Source organism: Garra rufa, chromosome 5, assembly GCF_049309525.1.
Source record: "Garra rufa chromosome 5, GarRuf1.0, whole genome shotgun sequence".
In the NCBI taxonomy this organism is placed as follows: Eukaryota; Metazoa; Chordata; class Actinopteri; order Cypriniformes; family Cyprinidae; genus Garra; species Garra rufa.
In genome coordinates, this window is record NC_133365.1 from 49815917 (window position 1) to 49837671 (window position 21755).

The 21755-nt window shown below is 33.0% G+C and overlaps 1 protein-coding gene across 1 annotated transcript in view; it reads left to right on the top strand.

Annotated features, from left to right (window-relative positions):
- ddr2l (discoidin domain receptor family, member 2, like) overlaps positions 1 to 21755 on the top strand; it is a 65390-nt gene that overhangs the window by 27037 nt on the left and 16598 nt on the right. Inside the window, exons 5-14 of the mRNA XM_073840117.1 lie at positions 937 to 1084; positions 4022 to 4127; positions 6514 to 6700; positions 8900 to 9146; positions 10138 to 10230; positions 10551 to 10705; positions 12816 to 13020; positions 17377 to 17621; positions 18521 to 18648; positions 20834 to 21031. Coding sequence (XP_073696218.1) covers positions 937 to 1084; positions 4022 to 4127; positions 6514 to 6700; positions 8900 to 9146; positions 10138 to 10230; positions 10551 to 10705; positions 12816 to 13020; positions 17377 to 17621; positions 18521 to 18648; positions 20834 to 21031 — 1712 coding nt within the window. The remainder of the gene's footprint in view (positions 1 to 936; positions 1085 to 4021; positions 4128 to 6513; positions 6701 to 8899; positions 9147 to 10137; positions 10231 to 10550; positions 10706 to 12815; positions 13021 to 17376; positions 17622 to 18520; positions 18649 to 20833; positions 21032 to 21755) is intronic.

Here is a 21755-nt window from a genome sequence, read left to right on the forward strand (position 1 = left end):
CATTGTTGTTTCGGATTTCTGCCACGGTGCCACCGTCACTACTAGAGCAAGCTCCTGATTGGTTAACGCGGCGCGGATTTTCGCCAAAGTTCAGATTTTTAAACTCACTCGATTCGCGCGAATGGCGCGGCAATCGCTTGAAACGCTCAATGCGCACCGCTTCATTCGCGCTATTCGCGCCACCTCATTCGCGCGTTTCGCGCCGCAGGATGGCTATTCGCGTCTTTGCATTGACTTAACATGTAAATCACTCGCGCTTGCCGCTTCATTCGCGTCCGGTGTGAACGCACCAGATATTTGACTTTTTTTGTGTTACAAATTATGTAGGAAAATAATTTATGACAAGAGTTTCATAGATTAATTTATGAAAAGAGTGCACCTCAAAAATCTACCTTCATAGCAGGAGTTCTGACCTTTTTCACAAACAGACTTTCTTGTTGCCTTTTTCCCTATTACACTTTAGAAATAATAAGAAATGATATATCAGATGAAAACTTAAAATTTCAAAATTCATCCTTTGGAATGCCATTTTAAAATCAGACATTGCATTAACATGGAAAATGTACATCAAGATCATATTACTAAATGTTCTTGTCCATGAATTATAAAGATTTAAGCTTCAATTCTACATTTTCACGTCTCTGTTCAAAAATGGGAGTAACAGTTAATGGATCGTCATGCTCATATATGGTTCCATTGCTCTGCTGGTCCACAAATCTGGCACGATCAAAGTACTACTCTTTTAATATTAATAATAGAGACCGAATTTTCCAAGACCGAATCTTCTTTTAGAAAGATTCCACTTAATGAATTAGTTTTATAACATTCTAATGTTTGTCTATAATATGTTTATTATGTGGTAACAACTGCATGCTTATCCTGCTGTAACTATGTCCATAATGTGGCATGATCTTGTTTAACTAATGTCTTCTGCAGATTATAATGGGCAATATAAACACCTACGACTCTGTGGTCAGAGACCTCCATCCTCCCATCATCACTCGGTTCTTGCGTTTGATTCCCGTCACAGATGCCGTACACACTGTGTGTATGAGAGTAGAGCTGTTTGGATGCACCTGGCAGGGTAAGTCATAAGGATTACGTAACTGATGTTATGCAATTTTATTGTAAATTATTACTCATGTAATTGTATTAATATGCTCCTTCGGTTAAGCTGCAGAGTGGAAGTGTTTACTAAAAGTGTAGTGTTTACCAGAAGTGTACTGAAATAACTAAAACTGACATTCATTTATGTATTTATTGACATTTACTGACATTTAAAATTACTCATCCCCTTGTCTTCCAAGATGTTCATGTCTCTCTTTCTTCAGTCGAAAAGAAATAAGGTTTTTGAGGAAAACATTTCAGGATTTTTCTCTATGTAATGGACTTTAATGGTGGCCAATTGGTTGAAGGTCCTCATTGCAGTTTCAGTGCAGCTTCAAAAAATGTAAATACTTTTTAAGCACAAATGCTCGTCTCGCGCTAGGTTGACCTCACGCATTACGTAATCACTTTGGAAAGGTCACGTAAGTAGCGACCCAATTTTTGAGTTTACAAAGTGAATATGCACAAAAAGTCAAACACCCTTTACAAAAAAAGGTAAAACAATGATGTTGGACGATTTTAAAGATGGAGGAAAAAATAAGATGTTAATGTTTTTTTGCCTTACTCTACCTTTCCGAACCAGAGTAAACAGACTAAGAAAGAACTGCATGTGACCTTTCTAACGTAATTACATCAAGCTAGTGTAAGATGTGTATTTGAGGTTGAAAGTATATATTTTACTTTTTTTTTTTTTTTTGTAGAAAATGACAGACCGTTTCGCTAGATAAGACTCTTATTCCTCAGCTGGGATCATGTAGAGCCCTTTGAAGCTGCATTGAAACTGCTATTTGGACCTTCAACTTGTTGGCTCCCATTGAAGTCCACTATATGGAGAAAAATCCTGGAATATTTTCCTCAAAAACCTTTAATTATAATTTTCTAACCCCTTTGTCATCCAAGATGTTTGTGTCTTTTATTTCTTCAGTCGTAAAGAAATTATGTTGTTTTTTTAAGGAAAACCGTACAGGATTTCTCTTTGCATAGTGGACTTCTAAGTTTAAACTTCCAAAATGCAGTTTAAATGCAGCTACAAAGGGCTCTAAATGATCCCAGCCGAGGAAGAAGGGTCTTATCTAGTGAAACGATCAGTTGTTTTCTAAAACAATTACGATTTATAAACTTTTAAACCTCAAATGCTCATCTTGTCTAGCTCTGCTTGAACTCTGTGTATTATGGTTCATAACAATTAGGGTAGGTCGAAAAACTCCCATCTCGTTTTCTTCTCCAGCTTCAAAATCGCCCAACATTGCTGTTTTACCCTTTTTTTTTTTGTAAAGGGCGTTTGATTTTCTTTGCATATTTACTATGTAAACAGTGGGATGGTACTTCTGCAGCGATGTAGGATAATTTTAAGTTGGAGGAGAAAATTATGAGTTTTTTGACATACCCTAACTGTCTTGAACCAGAATACGCAGAGTACAGACAAGATGAGTATTTGAGGTTAAAAAGTATATAAATTGTAATTTTCTTAGAAAATAACAGATAGATAAGACCCTTCTTCCTCGGCTGGGAACATTTAGAGCTGCATTTGAAACTGCATTTTGGAAGTTCAAACTCGGGGGCACCACAGAAGTCTACTATATGGAGAGAAATCCTAAAAGACGATTTCTTTACAACTGAAGAAAGAAAGACATGAAAATATAGGATGACATGGGGAGTGAGTAAATTATCAGGAAATGTTTATTCTGGAAATAAACTAATCCTTTGAAAAAATTCTAAAGTTAATAAAAATACAGAACAAAATAATATAAAAATAACCCTGTAGACAAACTACAAACACTTCCAGAGGTTGTCGAAAATGCATTCAACCAGATTGCTTTCATAGTGTAGAAGCTCATATGGTTGAATGGTTTCAACCAGCTAGTAAAATGCCTCCTTTCTGCTTCTGACCTGATTCTTAATATTACAGGAAGTGTTGTTGAAGCACACTAGCCAGAGGGATTTAGACTTTGCCGGATGAAATCCTAAGCTTAGTTTGAAGGCAAAAAATATATAAAAAGTACAGTGTTCTTATTTCAGTGCTGATTCTAACACAAACCCACTGTGTTCAGCATGGTTTTGTGGCTGTCAGAGCAGAAACGAAAGCTGTTGCTCTCTGTATGTTATTTTGTTTTCTCCTTTGGACCACAAAACCAATCATATAAGTAGCACAGGTATATTTGTAGCAATAGTCAAAAATACATTGTATGGGTCAAAATGATCGATTTTTCTTTTGTGCCAAAAATCCTTAGGATATTAAATAAAGATCTTGTTCCATGAATGTATTTTGTAAATTTTCTACTGTAAATATATAAAAACTTAATTTTTGATTATGTGCATTGCTAAGAACTTCATTCGGACAACTTTAAAGGCGATTTTCTCAATATTTAATAGATTTTTTGCACCCTTTTCAAATAGTTGTATCTCCGCCAAATCCTAACAAACCATACATCAATGGAAAAGCTTATTTACTTAACTTGCTAGATGATGCATAACTCTCATTTAAAAAAGATTGACCCTTATGACTGGTTTTGTGGTCCTGGGTCACATTTCACAATATTAGAAAAGAAAAAAAAACATACATACACCCGCCCATAAACCCTCAGTTTAAATAAATCAGTACTGAAGTGGTTGAAAGTGGACAAAAGAGATTAAAACATGACCAAACCAAACTCATCCTAACATCAGGTGTTACCACCTCCTCAGTTTCACACTTGCATATTAACTACAGACTGAAGTGGATCGTTTTGGCATCTCGCATCTGAGCAGCTGTGAAGATTTGCCCCCTAGTTTCTGATTTGCTGTTTAGTTTTGTTTGATCTCAATTACTCCAGTGCCTTAAACATGAGCCAAGAGAAATGAGTAATTACATTCTGGAGCTAACGCAATATTAAAGTTTGGGACCTCTCTGTTTTCTTTTTCTCCTGCTGTGCAGATGGCCTAACGGCGTACAGCTCTCCAGAGGGCCAGACCATGATGGCTCCTGGCTATCCCATTACACCTCTCAACGACTCTACGTACGACGGGGCCCTTGAACGCAGGTAAAGGTCTTAACTGATGCAAAACGATTTCCAAAAATATGTTTAGGTTTTGGGGATGCACTGATATGAAAATTGTGTCCAATACTGGTTTTGCATACATGCATATATATTTACTTGTTTATTTTTTAATCTTTTTTAAGAATTCTGCTCACCAAGCCTGCATTTATTTAATCCAAATTACAGCAAAAGCAGTGAAATTTTCAAATATTTTTACTATTTAAAATAACTGTTTTCTATTTGAATATATTTTAAAATGTAATTTATTCCTGTGATTTCAAAGCTGAATTTTTAGCATCATTACTCAAAAAACCTCTATTATTATTATAATTATTATGTTGAAAACAGGTGAGTATAATTTTTTTCTAGTTTCTTTAATGAATAGAAGGTTCAGAAGAACAGCATTTATCTGAAATACAAATGTCTTTATTATCACTTTTGATCAATTTAAAGCAGCCTTTCTAAATAAAAGTATTACTTTTTATAATTTCTTCCCCAAAAAATTAATGGTATAGTGTATAATGTTGCAAAAGCTTTTTATTTCAGATAAATGCTGAATATTGATGATAATAATAATAAATGTTTCTTGAACAGCAGATCAACATATTAGAATGATTTCTGAAGAATCATGTGACACTGAAGACTGGAAAAATGATGCTAAAAAATCCAGCTTTGATCACAGGAATAATTACATTTTAAAATATATTCAAATGGAAAACATTTTAAATAGTAAAAATATTTCAAAATTAGGCTTTAAAATTAGCTGATTTTGAAATTGTCTTATTTTGTCTAATTAAATTTAAAATAAAACATGAAAAACTATTTTTAAATGACTGTTTTACATTTAAGCATCACAACAATATAATATTTAGAATAAAAACGTATTAGAGATATACTTTTGAGATATACTTTAATTGTTTTTAAAGATTCATTTTGAATGTTTTATAATAGAAATAGGTACACTGCCATTCAAAAGTTTATAGTTTTAGATGTTTTTTTTTTTTAAGAAAGTAATACTTTTATTCAGCAAGGATGTCAGCAAGGATTTAATATTTTAAAAATGTCAGTAAAGATTTTAGTTTCTCAAATAAATGCTGTTCTTTTCAACTTTGTTCGTCAAAGAATCCAGAAAACTCGTATCACAGTTTCCACAAAAGTATTAAGCTTCAGAACTGTTAATAATAATAAATGTTTCTTGAACAGCAGATCAACATATTAGAATAATTTCTGAAGAATCATGTGACACTGAAGACTGGAAAAATGATGCTAAAAAATCCAGCTTTGATCACAGGAATAATTACATTTTAAAATATATTCAAATGGAAAACATTTTAAATAGTTTTCAAAATTAGGCTTTAAAATTAGCTGATTTTGAAATTGTCTTATTTTGTCTAATTAAATTTAAAATAAAACATGAAAAACTATTTTTAAATGACTGTTTTACATTTAAGCATCACAACAATATAATATTTAGAATAAAAATGTATTAGAGATATACTTTTGAGATATACTTTAATTGTTTTATAACGTTTTATAATAGAAATAGGTACACTGCCATTCAAAAGTTTATAGTTTTAGATGTTTTTTTTTTTAAGAAAGTAATACTTTTATTCAGCAAGGATGTCAGCAAGGATTTAATATTTTAAAAATGTCAGTAAAGATTTTAGTTTCTCAAATAAATGCTGTTCTTTTAAACTTTATATTCGTCAAAGAATCCAGAAAACTCGTATCACAGTTTCCACAAAAGTATTAAGCTTCAGAACTGTTAATAATAATAAATGTTTCTTGAGCAGCAAACAAACATATTTTCTTGATTTTTGAAGGATCATGTGACGCTGAAGACTGGAGTAATGATGCTGAAAATTTAGCTTTGACATCATGAATAACATTTTCAAATAAATTCAAATAGAAAACAGTTGTTTTAAATTTTAATAATTCACAATATTACAGATTTTACTGTATTTTTGATCAAATAAATGGAGATTTGGTGAGCATAAGAGACTTCTTACAATCTTATCGAGTTTAAAATATTAAAATCTAATATCAGTCAATACCAAATAAATAATAATAATGATAATAATAATAATAATGTTTCAATCCTTAATGATTTAGAAAAAAAGAAAGTCTTATTGGTTTGGAATAAGTAATGAGTAAATGCTCACAAAAGTTTTGGATAAATATCTCTTTATATATAGTTTACTGGTTGTCTTTGTCCTCTCATAGATTCTTTAACTCCTTTCCTGACTTGCCGATGTGAGTCAACTTTAGGATTGTGAACTTTCCAGGGTCATTCTGTGGCAGAACAATCAAGATTGTATTTGAGTTTATAAATGAATGCTAATCACTCCTCGCCCAAAGCTAAGTGCTTCCTGTCTCTTTGCTCCCACAGGAAGCTGTCTGGGGGTCTGGGTCAGCTGACGGATGGTGTGATTGGCCAGGATGACTTCGTACAGAGAAGGCAGGACCGCTTGTGGCCCGGATATGACTATGTGGGCTGGAGGAACGACACCTTGGGCCCTGGATATGTAGAGATGGAGTTCCAGTTTGACAGACAGCGAAACTTCACCTCAATGAAGGTGAGAGCGAAGCAAGAGCTGTGTGCGTGAGGCACTAATGGAAGTAAACCAGACACGCATTTGAAAGCCTAAAGCGAAGCATGTACTTTTGATAAAGAGAAATATTATTACAATCCAAAATAACTGTTTTCTATTTGAATATATTTTAAAACGTCATTTATTTCTGCGATCCAAAGCTGAATTTTCAGCATCATTACTTTAGTCTTCAGTGTCACATGATCCTTTAGAAATGGTTCTAATATGCTGATAATACTCAACTTGCATTGAGCCCAAAGGGTTTTTTAACCTTGGTGTATGTGTTCTGGTTTACATCAGTAGTGTCTGTAATTTGAACTTGATGTGCTTTGAAGTGTTTGTTGACTGACAGTTTTTATGTGGCACTAATTATACACCATATTTCACACATAATAACACATAATTACATGTTGGAGCTGGATTGCTTACCATAATAACGATGCTTATTGTGTCTGTATATAATCAAGCCAGTGTCTGTGGAGTGGGTGGTTTAGCTGCTTAATTTTGAAGTAATGATTTTATATTAGAAAATAACATGTTTGTTGAAGTCAGGCCACTTTCTTTTAGTTGCATTTTGTTGGTGATATTTACTTACCATTTACTTGTTTAAAAGTTTGGGGTCACTAAAACTTTATTACACTCTTTATTCATTTTTCCGTTATTTATTTAAAGCACATACTTACTTCCATTCAAATTGTCTGTCTTGTATACTTGTATATTGTTCTTTTTATAATATGTATCGTCTTGTCACTGTCATTCTGTAGCACTGTGGAGCTCTGTCACAAAAACAAATTCCTAGTATGTGTAAACATACCTGGCAATAAAGCTCATTCTGATTCTGATTCTGATTCTAAAAAATGTACTGTATGTTTTTAAAAGTATGTTGCTTTTACAGTCAAAATGAGCCACAGCTGTGTTTTTTTTTATTTAGTGATAGCTGTTCACAAGTCCCTTGTTTGTCCTGAACGTTTAAACTTTCCGTTGTTCTTCAGAAAATTCTTCTGGTCCCACAAATTCTTTGGTTTTTCAGTATTTTCGTGTATTTGAACCCTTTCCAACAATGACTATTTGATTTTGAGATCCATCTTTTCACACTGAGGACAACTGAGGGACTCATATGTAACTATTACAGAAGGTTCAAACGCTCACTGATGCTTCAGAATGCGTTAAGAGCAGGGGGTGAAAACTTTTGAATGGAATGCAGATATGTACATTTTCCTTATTTTGCTTAAATATCATATTTTTTTTTATTAAGTGCTGCCCTTCAGAAGCTACAGAAGATACTTATATGTTTCTTAGAAGACAAAATAAGTTACATTTACCCTAATTTTCAAATTCAATTACCTGCTTTTAATGCATTGTGTTTTCTTCTGGAGCATCAGTGAGCATTTGAACCTTCTGTTATAGTTGCATATGAGTCCCTCAGTTGTCCCCAGTGTGAAAAGATGGATCTTAAAATCATACAGTCATTGTTGGAAAGGGTTCAAATAGACAAAAATGCTGAAAAAACAAGAATTTGCGGAACCTGAAGGATTTTTCTGAAGAACAGCAGGCAATTTAACTGTTCAGGACAAACAAGGGACTCATGGACAACTATCACTAAACAAAAAAACAAAGCTGTGGATCATTCAGCTAACAACACAGTATTAAGAATCAAGCGTATGTAAACTTTTGAACAGGGTCGTTTTTATCAATTAATTATTATTTTCTCTTTATGTGAAATCTTATTCCGGTTAGTACAACATAAAAAATTACATGCATTTTGCATGATCCCTCTTATTTTGGTAAAATATTTACCATTTTGCAAGGTGTGTGTAAACTTTTGACTTCAACTGTATATGTCAGTTTATATACGTTATACATATTTTCAGGATTCTTTGACTAAAAGAACTTTATTTTAAATGGAAATCTTTTGTAACATTTATAAATATCTATACTGTCACTTTTGATCAATTTAATGCGTCCTTGCTAAACTACTCTGCAATATTTTTTTTTTACAATTACAATTTACAAAAAAAAATTTTTACCGTTTCACTTGGAAATATATCACTTTATAAAAGAAAAATGAGTTATAAATGTCATTCAAGTTGACTTGTTGTAATATAATGAAGCTTGATTTGTTTTAAACACAGACAGATGTGAGCTTTCAAATGTTAATTATGCTTTTTTTTTTTTTTTTTTCAGGTTCACAGTAATAACATGTTCTCTCGGGGTGTCAAGATATTCGCGTCCGTGTCCTGTGTGTTCAAATTGCATCTCTTTTCTGAGTGGGAAGCAGAACTGGTGGAGTTTCACACCGTTCTAGACGACCGGAACCCCAGCGCTCGTTATGTGACCGTCCCGTTAAGGCACAGATCGGCTACAGCGCTGCGCTGTCGCTTCTACTTTGCTGACACTTGGATGTTGTTCAGCGAGATCTCATTTCAGTCTGGTATGAAATAAGAACAGCTCACCTCTCCCTCCCACTGGTATTCCCAGTATTTCCTCATTAAAATACAGCCAGAACTGTGAAATACTTTTTAGATTAACATTCCCAACATCTAAATTTCAACATGCACTGTTTGGGAGGAATTTTAAAAAAATGTTCTTTAAGGAAGTCTTGTATTCTCAGCAAATCTGGGTTTATGTGATCCAAAGTACAGTAGATATTGTGAAATGTGACCCTGGACCACAAAACCAGTCATAAGGTTAAATTTTACAAAACTGAGATGTATACATCATATGAAAGCTCAATAAATAAGCTTTCTATTGATGTATGGTTTGTTAGGATAGGACAATATTTGGTCGAGATACTTCTATTTGAAAATCAGGAATCTGAAGGTGCAAAAAAATCTAAATACTGAGAAAATCACCTTTAAAGTTGTCCAAATTAGGTTCTTAACAATGCATATTACTAATCAAAAATTACATTTTGATATATTTACAGTAGGAATTTTACAAAAAAATCGTCATGGAACATGATCTTTACTTAATTTCCTAATGATTTTTGGCATAAAAGAAAAATCAAAAATTTTGACCCATACAATGTATTTTTGGCTATTGCTACAAATATACCCCAGCGACTTAAGACTGGTTTTGTGGTCCAGGGTCACAAATGTTATTACAATTTAAAAGAACTGTTTTCAATTTGAATACATTTTAAAATGTAATTTATTCCTGTGATGCAAAGCTGAGTTTTCAGCATTATTACTCCAGTCTTCAGTGTCCCATAATATAAAATAGATTTTTTTTTATAACACAAAAGTATTTTCTGTCACTTTTAATCAATTTAATGCATCCTTGCGGAGTAATTTCTTAATGCATGTAGCCTTAAAGTAAATCTAGACCCTAAACCATTACTTACTGGAATTATGAGTGCTTTTATAAGTGGGTGTTATTTAAGGTTTAGTAACTTCCTGTGATTGAACCATTTTCCATTGCAGCAACTAATGTGCTTCCTACCCAGCGGCCCCCAGTGTTGACCCCTCCTTCATATGAGGTTAACAGCAAAGCACCACATACTACACAAAGAGCAGGTAATAAGTCACTTTACCGATGAAACCCAGCATTTTTATACTCAACATGAAATCATTTAATACTTATAGCTTTCTTAATACGTGTTATTCCAAAGAAAAATAAATGTTTGTCTAACCAAAGTCATATAGAGACTGGTTTTCCTGATTCAGTCAGTTTCCGATGAATACAAATGAAGGAAATGTGTCACTTCTTCAAGAAAAATGGATTGTGAACACCACTTCCTGTTGGCTTTAAATGAATATGCCTGGCTAGTGTACTAATTTGCGTTTTACAAGCTTTGACTGAACTTTAATAACCTTTGTTTGTCTTTGTTTGACAGAGGACCAGATGACATCAGCATCATCAAAACCAGGCCCTCCTGAAGAGAGCAGTACGTCGATTCTGATTGGCTGTCTGGTGACTATTATTCTCCTACTGGTGGTGATCATCTTCCTGATTCTGTGGTGCCAATATGTGTGCAAAGTCCTGGAAAAGGTTTGTGTGTGCATGTTTGTATTAATAAGATTGTAATACTGCTCAACATTACATAACATATCTTAGTAGCATAAAGTACCTTGTGTCTCTAAATTTATGCTCTAAAATTGTTTAAAAAAACGATATTTTCTGGAATATCCACTTTATTTTGCAATGCAGAAGTAAGCTATTTTGATTGTGAGATTTCCATTTCTTTAGCCACTATAGGTAAATAACTAGACACATTTTAAATGTTGGAAACACTGTGTGTTACTTAATATTTTTTGGAACCTGTGATCCTTCCAGGATTCTTTGATGAATAAAAACTTCAAAAGCACAGCATTTATTTAAAATCGAAATATTGTCTAACAATATACACTGCTGTTTAAAAGTTTGGGGTCAGTCAATTATTTATTTATTATTTTGAAAGAAATTATTACTTTTAATCAGCAAGGATGTGTTAAATTGATCAAAAGTGATAGCAAACACTTTTATTGTTAGAAAAGATTTATATTTTAAATAAATGCTGTGTTTTTTTTGTTTTTTTTTACTTTTTATTCATCAAAGAATCCTGAAAAAAGTATCACAGGTTTAAAAAAAAATGGGTAGCACAACTGTTGCCAACATAGATGATTCTAGAATCTAGAATGATTTCTGAAGGATCATGTGACAATGAAAACTGGAGTAATGGCTGATGAAAATTCAGCTTTGCATCACGGGATTTTTTTTTTGTTTTATGTATATTAAAATAGAAACCATTTTATATTGTAGCAACTTTTTGCAGTATTATTGTTGTTCCTATATTTTTTATCAAAACTTATTTAAAAAACATTTCAAGTCTTACTACTCCAAAACCTCTGAGCGGCAGTGTATGTTCTTAAGCAACTTATATAATGCAGTTATTGTTAAAGTGGCAAATGATAGATGTACAGTATATAAGCAAAAGTTTATTTGTATGTATCACATACCAGTAGTTTCTGTTTTGCTTGAAAACATTTGTTTAGAAGTGATATTTAGAATAAATGTTTGAAATAAATGTCTCAGTATATAGTTATAGTTTAATTTCAAGGAATTGTTGTGGAGAGAGACAACTAAAATGTTCATAGCATTTATAAACTAGCGTTTTGTTTTGTTTAGTTTAATTTCTGAATGTGATAATAAAATGTGGTTTATATACATTACCAGTCAAACGTTTTTGAACAGTATGATTTCTAATGTTTTTTTAAAGAAGTATCTTCTGCTCACCAAGCCTGCATTTATTTGATCCATAGTACAGCAAAAAAAATTTAAAATATTTCTACTATTTAAAATAACCGTTTTTTATTTTAATATATTTTAAAATGTAATTTATTCCTGTGATTTCACCCTGAATTTTTAGTATCGTTACTTCAGTCTTCAGTGCTACATGATCCTTCAGAAATCATTCTAATATGCTGATTTGCTGTTAAAAAAAAATTATCAGTATGTTGAAAACAGCTAAGTATATTTTTTCAGGTTTCTTTGATGAATAAAAAGTTCAGAATAACAGCATTTATCTGAAATAGAAATGTTTTATAACAATATTTTATAAATGTCTTTATCATCACTTTTGATCCATTTAAAGCATCCTTGCTAAATAAAAACATACATTTCTATACTTTCTTTCCCCCAAAAAAGCTTTTGAATTTACTATTCTATTTTTTGTAGATCATAAATGCTGATCTTTGGATCTTTCAATTCATCGAAGAATCCTGAAAATAATGAACTCAACTGTTTTAAATTGATCAATTGATAATAAAAAAATAATAAAAATGTTTCTTGAACAGAAAATCAGCATAGTAGAATGATTTCTGAAGGATCATGTGACACTGAAGACTGGAGTAATGATGCTGGAAACCTAGCTTTGATCACAGAAATAAATTACATTTTAAAATATTTTCAAATAGAAAGCAGTAATTTTAAATGGTAAAAATGTTTCACAATTGCACTGCTTTTGCTGTTTTTTGGATCAAATAAGTGGAGGCTTGGTGAGAATTCTTTGAAAAACATTAAAAATGTTATTGTTCAAAAAATTTTGACTGGTAGTGTAGATGCAAATTACATGAGGGTTTCTTTTAAATACTGTAATATAAATGGTCTCTCTCTGTCTCAGGCTCCGAGGCGTATTTTGGAGGAGGAGGTGACAGTGCGTTTGTCCTCTAGCAGTGACACTATAATTCTGCAGACTCCTCCAGTGCCCCCGCGCGTCTCCCTTGACCCGCCCTACGAGAGGATCTTCCTGCTGGACCCCCAGTATCAGGATCCCGCTGCGCTCAGGAACAAACTTCCAGAGCTGTCGCAAAGCGCTGAGACTTCTGGTACCATTCGATATACACAAACACACACACACACACACACACACACTAGCTCTGTCTGAAACCCTGGTGAGCTGCCTGCCTAGTTTTTATGAATCAGGACGAATTATGTAACCAGAATTAAACATTCTTTAAAACGTTTGCCTTAAAGGGATAGTTCACCCAAAAAAGTGAAAACTCTGTCATGTACTCACTCTCAGGTTGCTCCAAACCTGTATGAGGTTCTTTGTTCTGATGTCATTTAGAAGAATTTGGGTAACAAAGCAGTTGCTGGTAGCCATTGATTTCTATAGTATTGAATAAAAATACTATGGAAGTCAATGGCTACCAGCTACTGCAGCATTATTCAAAATATCTTAATATAAAATATAATTATTAAAATGTATAAAATATATATAAATATAATTAAAATGAAAATATCCGTGATCAACAAACAAAATAAAATCATACAGGTTTGCAACGACATGAGTGTGAGTAAATGATGGCATGGATAGATGGATAGAAGTATAAAAACAGTATATTTTTAATTTATTTAACCAAATATATACAAATATATTGTTTTTTTATGTAAAAAAAACAAGGCTGTTATGTTTTATTTGATTAAAAATACAGCAAAAACAGTAATACTAAAAATATTATTACCATTTAAAATTTAAATACAGTTCAAATTGTACCTTATACTGCCATCTCAATATTTTTGTGGAAAAAAATAATAAATTCTTTGAATGGAAAGTTCAAAAGAAATTAAAAATGAAATTTAATTGATTATTCTTAACATGATAAATGTCTGTGATGTCACTTTTAATTACTTCAGTCTATCCTTGCTGAATAAAAATATTAATTTCTCTAAAATAAAATCTTTCTGACATCAGACTGAACTTTAGTGTAAGTACATGTACCTGAAACTGACCCACTTGCGTCAGTTTGGATTAACTCTGATTTTAATATACATTTCTAAGCCAAAAGTAATGTATCTTATAAGAAAACATAATTGTACTGCCTAATCGAACAGCCTTCACATCAACTATGAATCCTAACACTGTTGCCTAGGTAGCCTACTAGATTTTGAACCAGAGCTACTGTGAAGAACACAATGTCCTTTCTGAAACTAACCTCTTGTACTATCTTTTAAGAAATATTCTGTCTGAGTTCTATTTTTCATCCTGTTGAACTTGATTTCATTGACATTTGTTTCCTCAACAGTTTGCATGTCGCCTGCCAGTATGCTTTTTCCTTTCTTCCACTTCTAGTCTTGCATTCTTTATCCTTTGCTTGCAGTCTATGAACTCCATCTGACCTTGTTACCAGACTGAAGGACTTTGCAATGGTAAGAGATGATGCTAGATTTTCCTTTGGTACTTCTTTGACATTTTGCAGTTTCTTGCACCCAGACAGACACCTCAGGGTTTTGGTTAAAATAAAATGAAGTTGGCCTGTTCCTCTGTTGTCATCTTCTGCTTTTTCTGTCTCGCTTTCTTCCTCTTTCTCTCATTCTTAGTCAACATAGATTTAGTGGCATGATTGTCAACATTTAAATTCAAATCATGTACAGTACTTCAAAGGATAATAAACCTGAAAATGAAAATTCTGTCAACATTTACTTACTTTCATATCGTTCCAAAACTGTTTCTCTTTATTGTCAAACACAAAATACAATATTTTAAAGATTATTGGTAACCAAATGGTTTTGTAATTTTTTTTTAAAGAAATCCAAAACCAAATCCAAAACCAAACAATTTCAGGGTCCCATTGACTTCCATAGTATTTTTTGTAGAACACAAAAGAAGATACTTTGAAGTTTGTTCATACCAATTGGTTTTGGGGTCCCATTGACTTCCATGATATGGATATAAAAAAATACTGTAGAAGTTAATGAAAAAATATTTTTAAGGTTGTAAAAACCAAACAGTTTTGGGATTCTTAAAGACTTACATAATGTTTTTTTTGAGGAACACAAAAGAAGATATTTTGAAGATTGAAAGTCAGTGGGACCCAAAAGAATTTGGTTACCAACAATCAAATGCTTTTGAGTCCCATTGACCTCCATAGATTTTTTATACAACACAAAAGAAGATATTTTGAAGATTTTTGGTAGACGAATGGTTTTGGGTCCCACTGACCTCCATAGAATTTTTTTTGTAGAACAATTGTTCATACCAATTGGTTTTGGGTCCCATTGACTTTCATGATATGGCTATAAAAAATACTGTGGAAGTCAATGAAAAAATATTTTTAAGGTTGTAAAAACCAAACAGTTTTGGGATTCTTAAAGACTTACATACTGTTTTTTTTTTGAGGAACACAAAAGAAGATATTTTGAAGATTGAAAGTCAGTGGGACCCAAAAGAATGTGGTTACCAACAATCAAATGCTTTTGAGTCCCATTGACCTCCATAGATTTTTTTATACAACACAAAAGAAGATATTTTGAAGATTTTTGGTAGACGAATGGTTTTGGGTCCCACTGACCTCCATAGAATTTTTTTTGTAGAACAATTGTTCATACCAATTGGTTTTGGGGTCCCATTGACTTCCATGATATGGATATAAAAAAATACTGTGGAAGTCAATGAAAAAATATTTTTAAGGTTGTAAAAACCAAACAGTTTTGGGATTCTTAAAGACTTACATACTGTTTTTTTGTGGAACACAAAAGAAGATATTTTGAAGATTGAAAGTCAGTGGGACCCAAAAGAATATGGTTACCAACAATCAAATGCTTTTGAGTCCCATTGACCTCCATAGATTTTTTTATACAACGCAAAAGAAGATATTTTGAAGATTTTTGGTAGACGAATGGTTTTGGGTCCCACTGACCTCCATAGAATTTTTTTTAGAACAATTGTTCATACCAATTGGTTTTGGGTCCCATTGACTTCCATGATATGGATATAAAAAAATACTGTGGAAGTCAATGAAAAAATATTTTTAAGGTTGTAAAAACCAAACAGTTTTGGGATTCTTAAAGACTTACATACTGTTTTTTTGTGGAACGCAAAAGAAGATATTTTGAAGATTGAAAGTCAGTGGGACCCAAAAGAATATGGTTACCAACAATCAAATGCTTTTGAGTCCCATTGACCTCCATAGATTTTTTTATACAACACAAAAGAAGATATTTTGAAGATTTTTGGTAGACGAATGGTTTTGGGTCCCACTGACCTCCATAGAATTTTTTTTGTAGAACAATTGTTCATACCAATTGGTTTTGGGTCCCATTGACTTCCATGATATGGATATAAAAAAATACTGTGGAAGTCAATGAAAAAATATTTTTAAGGTTGTAAAAACCAAACAGTTTTGGGATTCTCAAAGACTTACATACTGTTTTTTTGAGGAACACAAAAGAAGATATTTTGAAGATTGAAAGTCAGTGGGACCCAAAAGAATTTGGTTACCAACAATCAAATGCTTTTGAGTCCCATTGACCTCCATAGATTTTTTTATACAACACAAAAGAAGATATTTTGAAGATTTTTGGTAGACGAATGGTTTTGGGTCCCACTGACCTCCATAGAATTTTTTTTGTGGAACAATTGTTCATACCAATTGGTTTTGGGGTCCCATTGACTTCCATGATATAGATATAAAAAAAATACTGTGGAAGTCAATGAAAAAATATTTTTAAGGTTGTAAAAACCAAACAGTTTTGGGATTCTTAAAGACTTACATACTGTTTTTTGAGGAACACAAAAGAAGATATTTTGAAGATTGAAAGTCAGTGGGACCCAAAAGAATTTGGTTACCAACAATCAAATGCTTTTGAGTCCCATTGACCTCCATAGATTTTTTATACAACACAAAAGAAGATATTTTGAAGATTTTTGGTAGACGAATGGTTTTGGGTCCCACTGACCTCCGTATAATTTTTTTTGTAGAACAATTGTTCATACCAATTGGTTTTGGGTCCCATTGACTTCCATGATATAGATATAAAAAAAATACTGTGGAAGTCAATGAAAAAATATTTTTAAGGTTGTAAAAACCAAACAGTTTTGGGATTCTTAAAGACTTACAAAAGAAGATATGTTGAAGAATGTCACCGAACAATTTGGGCCCCATTGACTTCCACTGACTAGCATGGAAATCCTAGGCTGTGTACCCCAGCATTCTCCAAAATTCCTTTTGCATTCCGCAGAAAAGTCTTATGAGTTTGAAACAACATGAGTGTGAATAAATGTTGACAAAATTTTCATTTTTGGATGAACTATACAAAAGAATAGAAGTGGCAAATAAAGAGATGCATAAAATGAAGAGGAAAATACAAACAAAATGCAAGGGGAAAGAATTTACACACAAAATAATTAGTGATATAAATTCCAACTGGTCGTGCTTACTGACATCTCTGTCCCTCTGTAGCCTGTAGTGGAGGATACGCCGAACCTGATGTTACCCTGTGTACCCCACACCAGTGTTTTCAGAGCAGCGTACCGCACTACGCTGAAACCGACATCATTAGTCTGCAGGGCGTCACTGGCAGCAACATGTACGCCGTTCCAGCCCTCACCGTAGATTCCCTGACGCGGAAGGACATCTCAGTGGCCGAGTTCCCTCGAGAGAGACTGCTGTTCAGAGAGAAACTGGGAGAAGGCCAGTTTGGAGAGGTGAGTCTCGGTGAAGCACAGCGGGAGGTTTATTACTGCTGCTGTGTTCTGTTGGCTCACTTCTGAATGCCCTTGAAATGTCTTTTATTCGGAGTTAGATGGGATCTTTTCTTTTTTATACAAACAGTGCTGCAGTGCCTGATATTTGTTTGATGAAATTACAGTGTTTCCCAGAAAGCCCTGTTATTAGTGACCACACATGATTGATAAGTATGGCTTTGTTAAGGAAAACACTGGAAATCTATAGTTAAAGCCAAGGATTTAATGCAGTAGTTTTACTAATATATATATATTTTTTTTTTATCTCAGATGACCCTGATTATGTTACTATAGTGAAACCATGGTGCCAGATAGTAATACCATAGCACTGTGACAACCAGGCTGAAAAAATCTTAAAAACAGTGAAATATTATTACAATTTTTCTATTGTAACATATTTTAAAATATAATTTATTTCTGTGATGCGAAGCTGAATTTTCAGCACATTACTCCAGTCTTCAGTGTCATATGATATCTTATATCCTGATTTGCTTCTCAAGAAACATCTGATCAGTGTCATATTTTCAGGGAATTTTCATGTTACATTTTTTTAGGTTTGGAATAGAAGCATAGAAATAGAAATATTTTGTAACATTATAATTGTCTTTACTGTCAGTTTTGATCAATTTAATGCATCTATGCTAAATAAAAGTGTTAATTTAAATATAAAACCCCAGACTTTTTAATGGTAGTGTATATGCTGGTGCTGAGATTAAAATGTTTATATAGTAAGGTATTCACAATGTATGCCAAATTGAATTTAAAATGGTAATACCATAGAACATTGTGGTATTTTGTGTGTTAACGCTCTCACACTATGTTTGTTCTCTCATGTTCACACTGTCTGTTGCTGTTTCCAGGTACATTTGTGCGAAGCCGAGGGTTTGGCTGAGTTTCTTGGAGAGGGTGCACCGTTACCAGAGCAGGAAGGCAGGCCGGTGCTGGTAGCAGTTAAACAACTCAGAGCGGATGCCACCAGCAATGCCAGGTTTGGAGGAAAAATAAACACACAAAAAAACAATTGATTGGAAAGTTACGTCATAGAGAGAGGCTTCTGGGAAGCTCTCGCTTAAAAGTTCGGAAATGGTTATGTAATTATGATGTGTTTTATTTTGGTCGAAAAAAACAAATTGGCACATGGATTAAGATAAACAATAGGCAAATGGAAAGTTAGGTTTATGTTTAGGCAAATGGAAAGCAAGTTTTATTTTATTTATATTTGTGTTTTTTGTTTTTTGTTTTCATATTTTTTAAAGAAGTCTCTACTGCTCACCAAGCCTGCATTTATTTTATCCAATATACAGCAAAATCAGTAATATTGTAAACTATTTTTGCAATTTAAATTAACTGTTTTCTATTTTAATATATTTTAAAATGTAATTTATTCCTGTGATCAAAGCTAGCTTTTCAGCATCATTACTCCATTCTTCAGTGTCACATGATCCTTCAAAAATAATTATATTATTATTATTATTATTATCAGCAATATGTAAAACACTTGAGTAAATTTCAGGATTCTTTGATGAATAGAAAGATTACCTGAAATAAAAAGCTTTTGTAACATTCTATACTACACTATACCAGAAGCTTGTCGGTACTTTGTTTTGTTTTGTTTTTTGGGAAAGAAATGATAGAAATTAATACTTTCATTTAGCAAGAATGCATTAAATTGATTAAAAGTGATGATAAAGACATTTACAATGTTACAAAGATTTCTATTTCAGATAAATGCTGTTCTTCTGAGCTTTCTATCGATCAAAGAAACCTTAAAACAAATTCTCAGCTGTTTTTAACATAATAATAATAATACTAAATGTGATGAACAGCAAATTTCTGAAGGATCATGTGACTGAAGTAATGATGCTAAAAATTCAGCTTTAAAACCACAAGAATAAAATATATTTAAATTAGGGCCGGGACTCGATTAAAAAATTTAATCTAATTAATTAGAGGCTTTGTAATTAATTAATCGAAATTAATCGCATTTTAATCGCATGTAAATATTTGACCTGAGAACAGTGAGAATTAAGATTTTTACATGGATTTTTAGTATACCATTGAATAATGACTGAATACATAAGCTTAAGCAACAAAATATTGTTTATTTTTGTTCAACCAAGTCCAACAGACCAGTGCAATATTGCCATTAAGTGTAGCAAGCATAGGGTAGCAAGAGGCACGTTCTTTAACGAGTCTTTCATTCCGAGAACTCTGCTCTTGTGTTTGCTTAATTATGCATTTAAACGTTAATGACCAAACCTATCATTATAAATGTTGCTGCACATGGAATATAACGCGGATAACATTTAAAAAAATAGTTTTTATCAGGTTACACACTGATTATTTATCACTCAAACCCCTTTCTCTACCTGTCCGTTGGTCGCGCATATCCTCCATGTTTGTAGTTTTTTAACACTTTTTATGCGTGTTTGTAGTTCTAATCGAATCCTCGTTCACGGCGCAGTGTGTTGCGGGCAATATTAGCAGTTAAGAGTGTGCATTGATCGTTAAGTAGTAGACCATCCGGGAATCTTTGGAATACTTTTTAAACATACTACGATTTGGGACATTCAATACTATTTAGGACGGACGCAGCTTCTTTGGTATAAGTTCTTTGGCTTGTCTGAACGCTAGTTTGTGCTCCAGTATAATCGGTCCGCCGAATCTCACCCAGTGAGAAACGTTCCGCGGTGCAAAACTTAGTGCGATTAAAATGCGTTAAAAAAATTTAACGCGTTATTTTTGTGTAATTAATTAATCTAAATTAACGCGTTAAAGTCCCGGCCCTAATTTAAATAGAAAATAGTTATTTTAAATAGTTAAAATATTTCAATTTTTTACTGTTTTTTCTGCACTCAAATAAAATGCAGGCTTGGTGAGCAGAACAGACTTCTTGAAAAAAACTTTACAAATCTTACTGTCCAAAAATTTGAGTTTTTATTTATTTCTGTAATATTTATTTTTATGTCTATGTGAAGAAAATTTGACTCCTAATAGACACCTAATCCTTTATAAAATGTTTAAAATTGTTTTTAGAAAACACAGTTATAATGGAATTTTCTGTCAGAAAGTGGGATTTTATCTCTCAGTTATTGCCGTCGATGAATATTTACGAATAGATGTTGACCTTTCTTCTGATTCCATGATAACCTTTCTGACTTGTGTCTGTGCAGGAATGACTTCCTGAAGGAGATAAAGATCATGTCTCGTCTGAATAACCCGAACATCATTCAGCTGCTGTGTGTGTGCGTGAGCTCCGACCCGCTCTGCATGGTGACGGAGTACATGGAGAACGGAGACCTCAACATGTTCCTGTCCCAGAGAGAGATCGAGAGCACACTCACACACGCCAACAACATTCCATCTGTCAGGTGTGTCCATCATAATGAAGAAGCCTGACATGTACAGACTTTCATCTCCAGACAGGGTTGATATTGCTATTCTACCAGTCAGAGTCAAGCTTAACATTCTTAACCTCTGAATTCTTCATCTTAACCTTCTGGTTTCAAGTCAGCGCTCAATTTATGATGGAAATGATTTAGATTACGGGGTTAAACAAAGCCAAGTTTTTAAGTCTTTAAAGGGATAGTTTAATGAAAAATGAAATGAAAATTCTGTCATTAATTACTCACCCTCATGTCGTTTCAAACCCGAAATTGTGTTTATTTTCGGAAAACAAATTAAGATATTTCTGATGAAGTCCGAGAGCTTTCTGACCCTGCATAGACAGCAACACAACTACCACTTTCAAGGCCCAGAAAGGTAATAAGGACACTGATAAAATAGTCCAGGTGACATCAGTGGTTCAACCGTAGATTAATGAAACAATGAGAATGCTTTTTGTGCGTAAAGAAAAAAAAAATACAATGACTTTATTCAACAATTTCTTCTCTTCCGTGTCAGTCTTTTATCTTCAAAAGAGAAGAAATTAACATGGTAGTTGCATTGCTGACTATGCAAGCTCGAAAAGCTTTCAGATTTCATCCAAAATGTTTTAATTTGTGTTTGGAAATACATGAGGGTGAGTAAATAACGACAGAATTTTCATTTTTGGGTGAACTGTCCCTTTAAGTCATAAAATTTATTTTTAGTTTT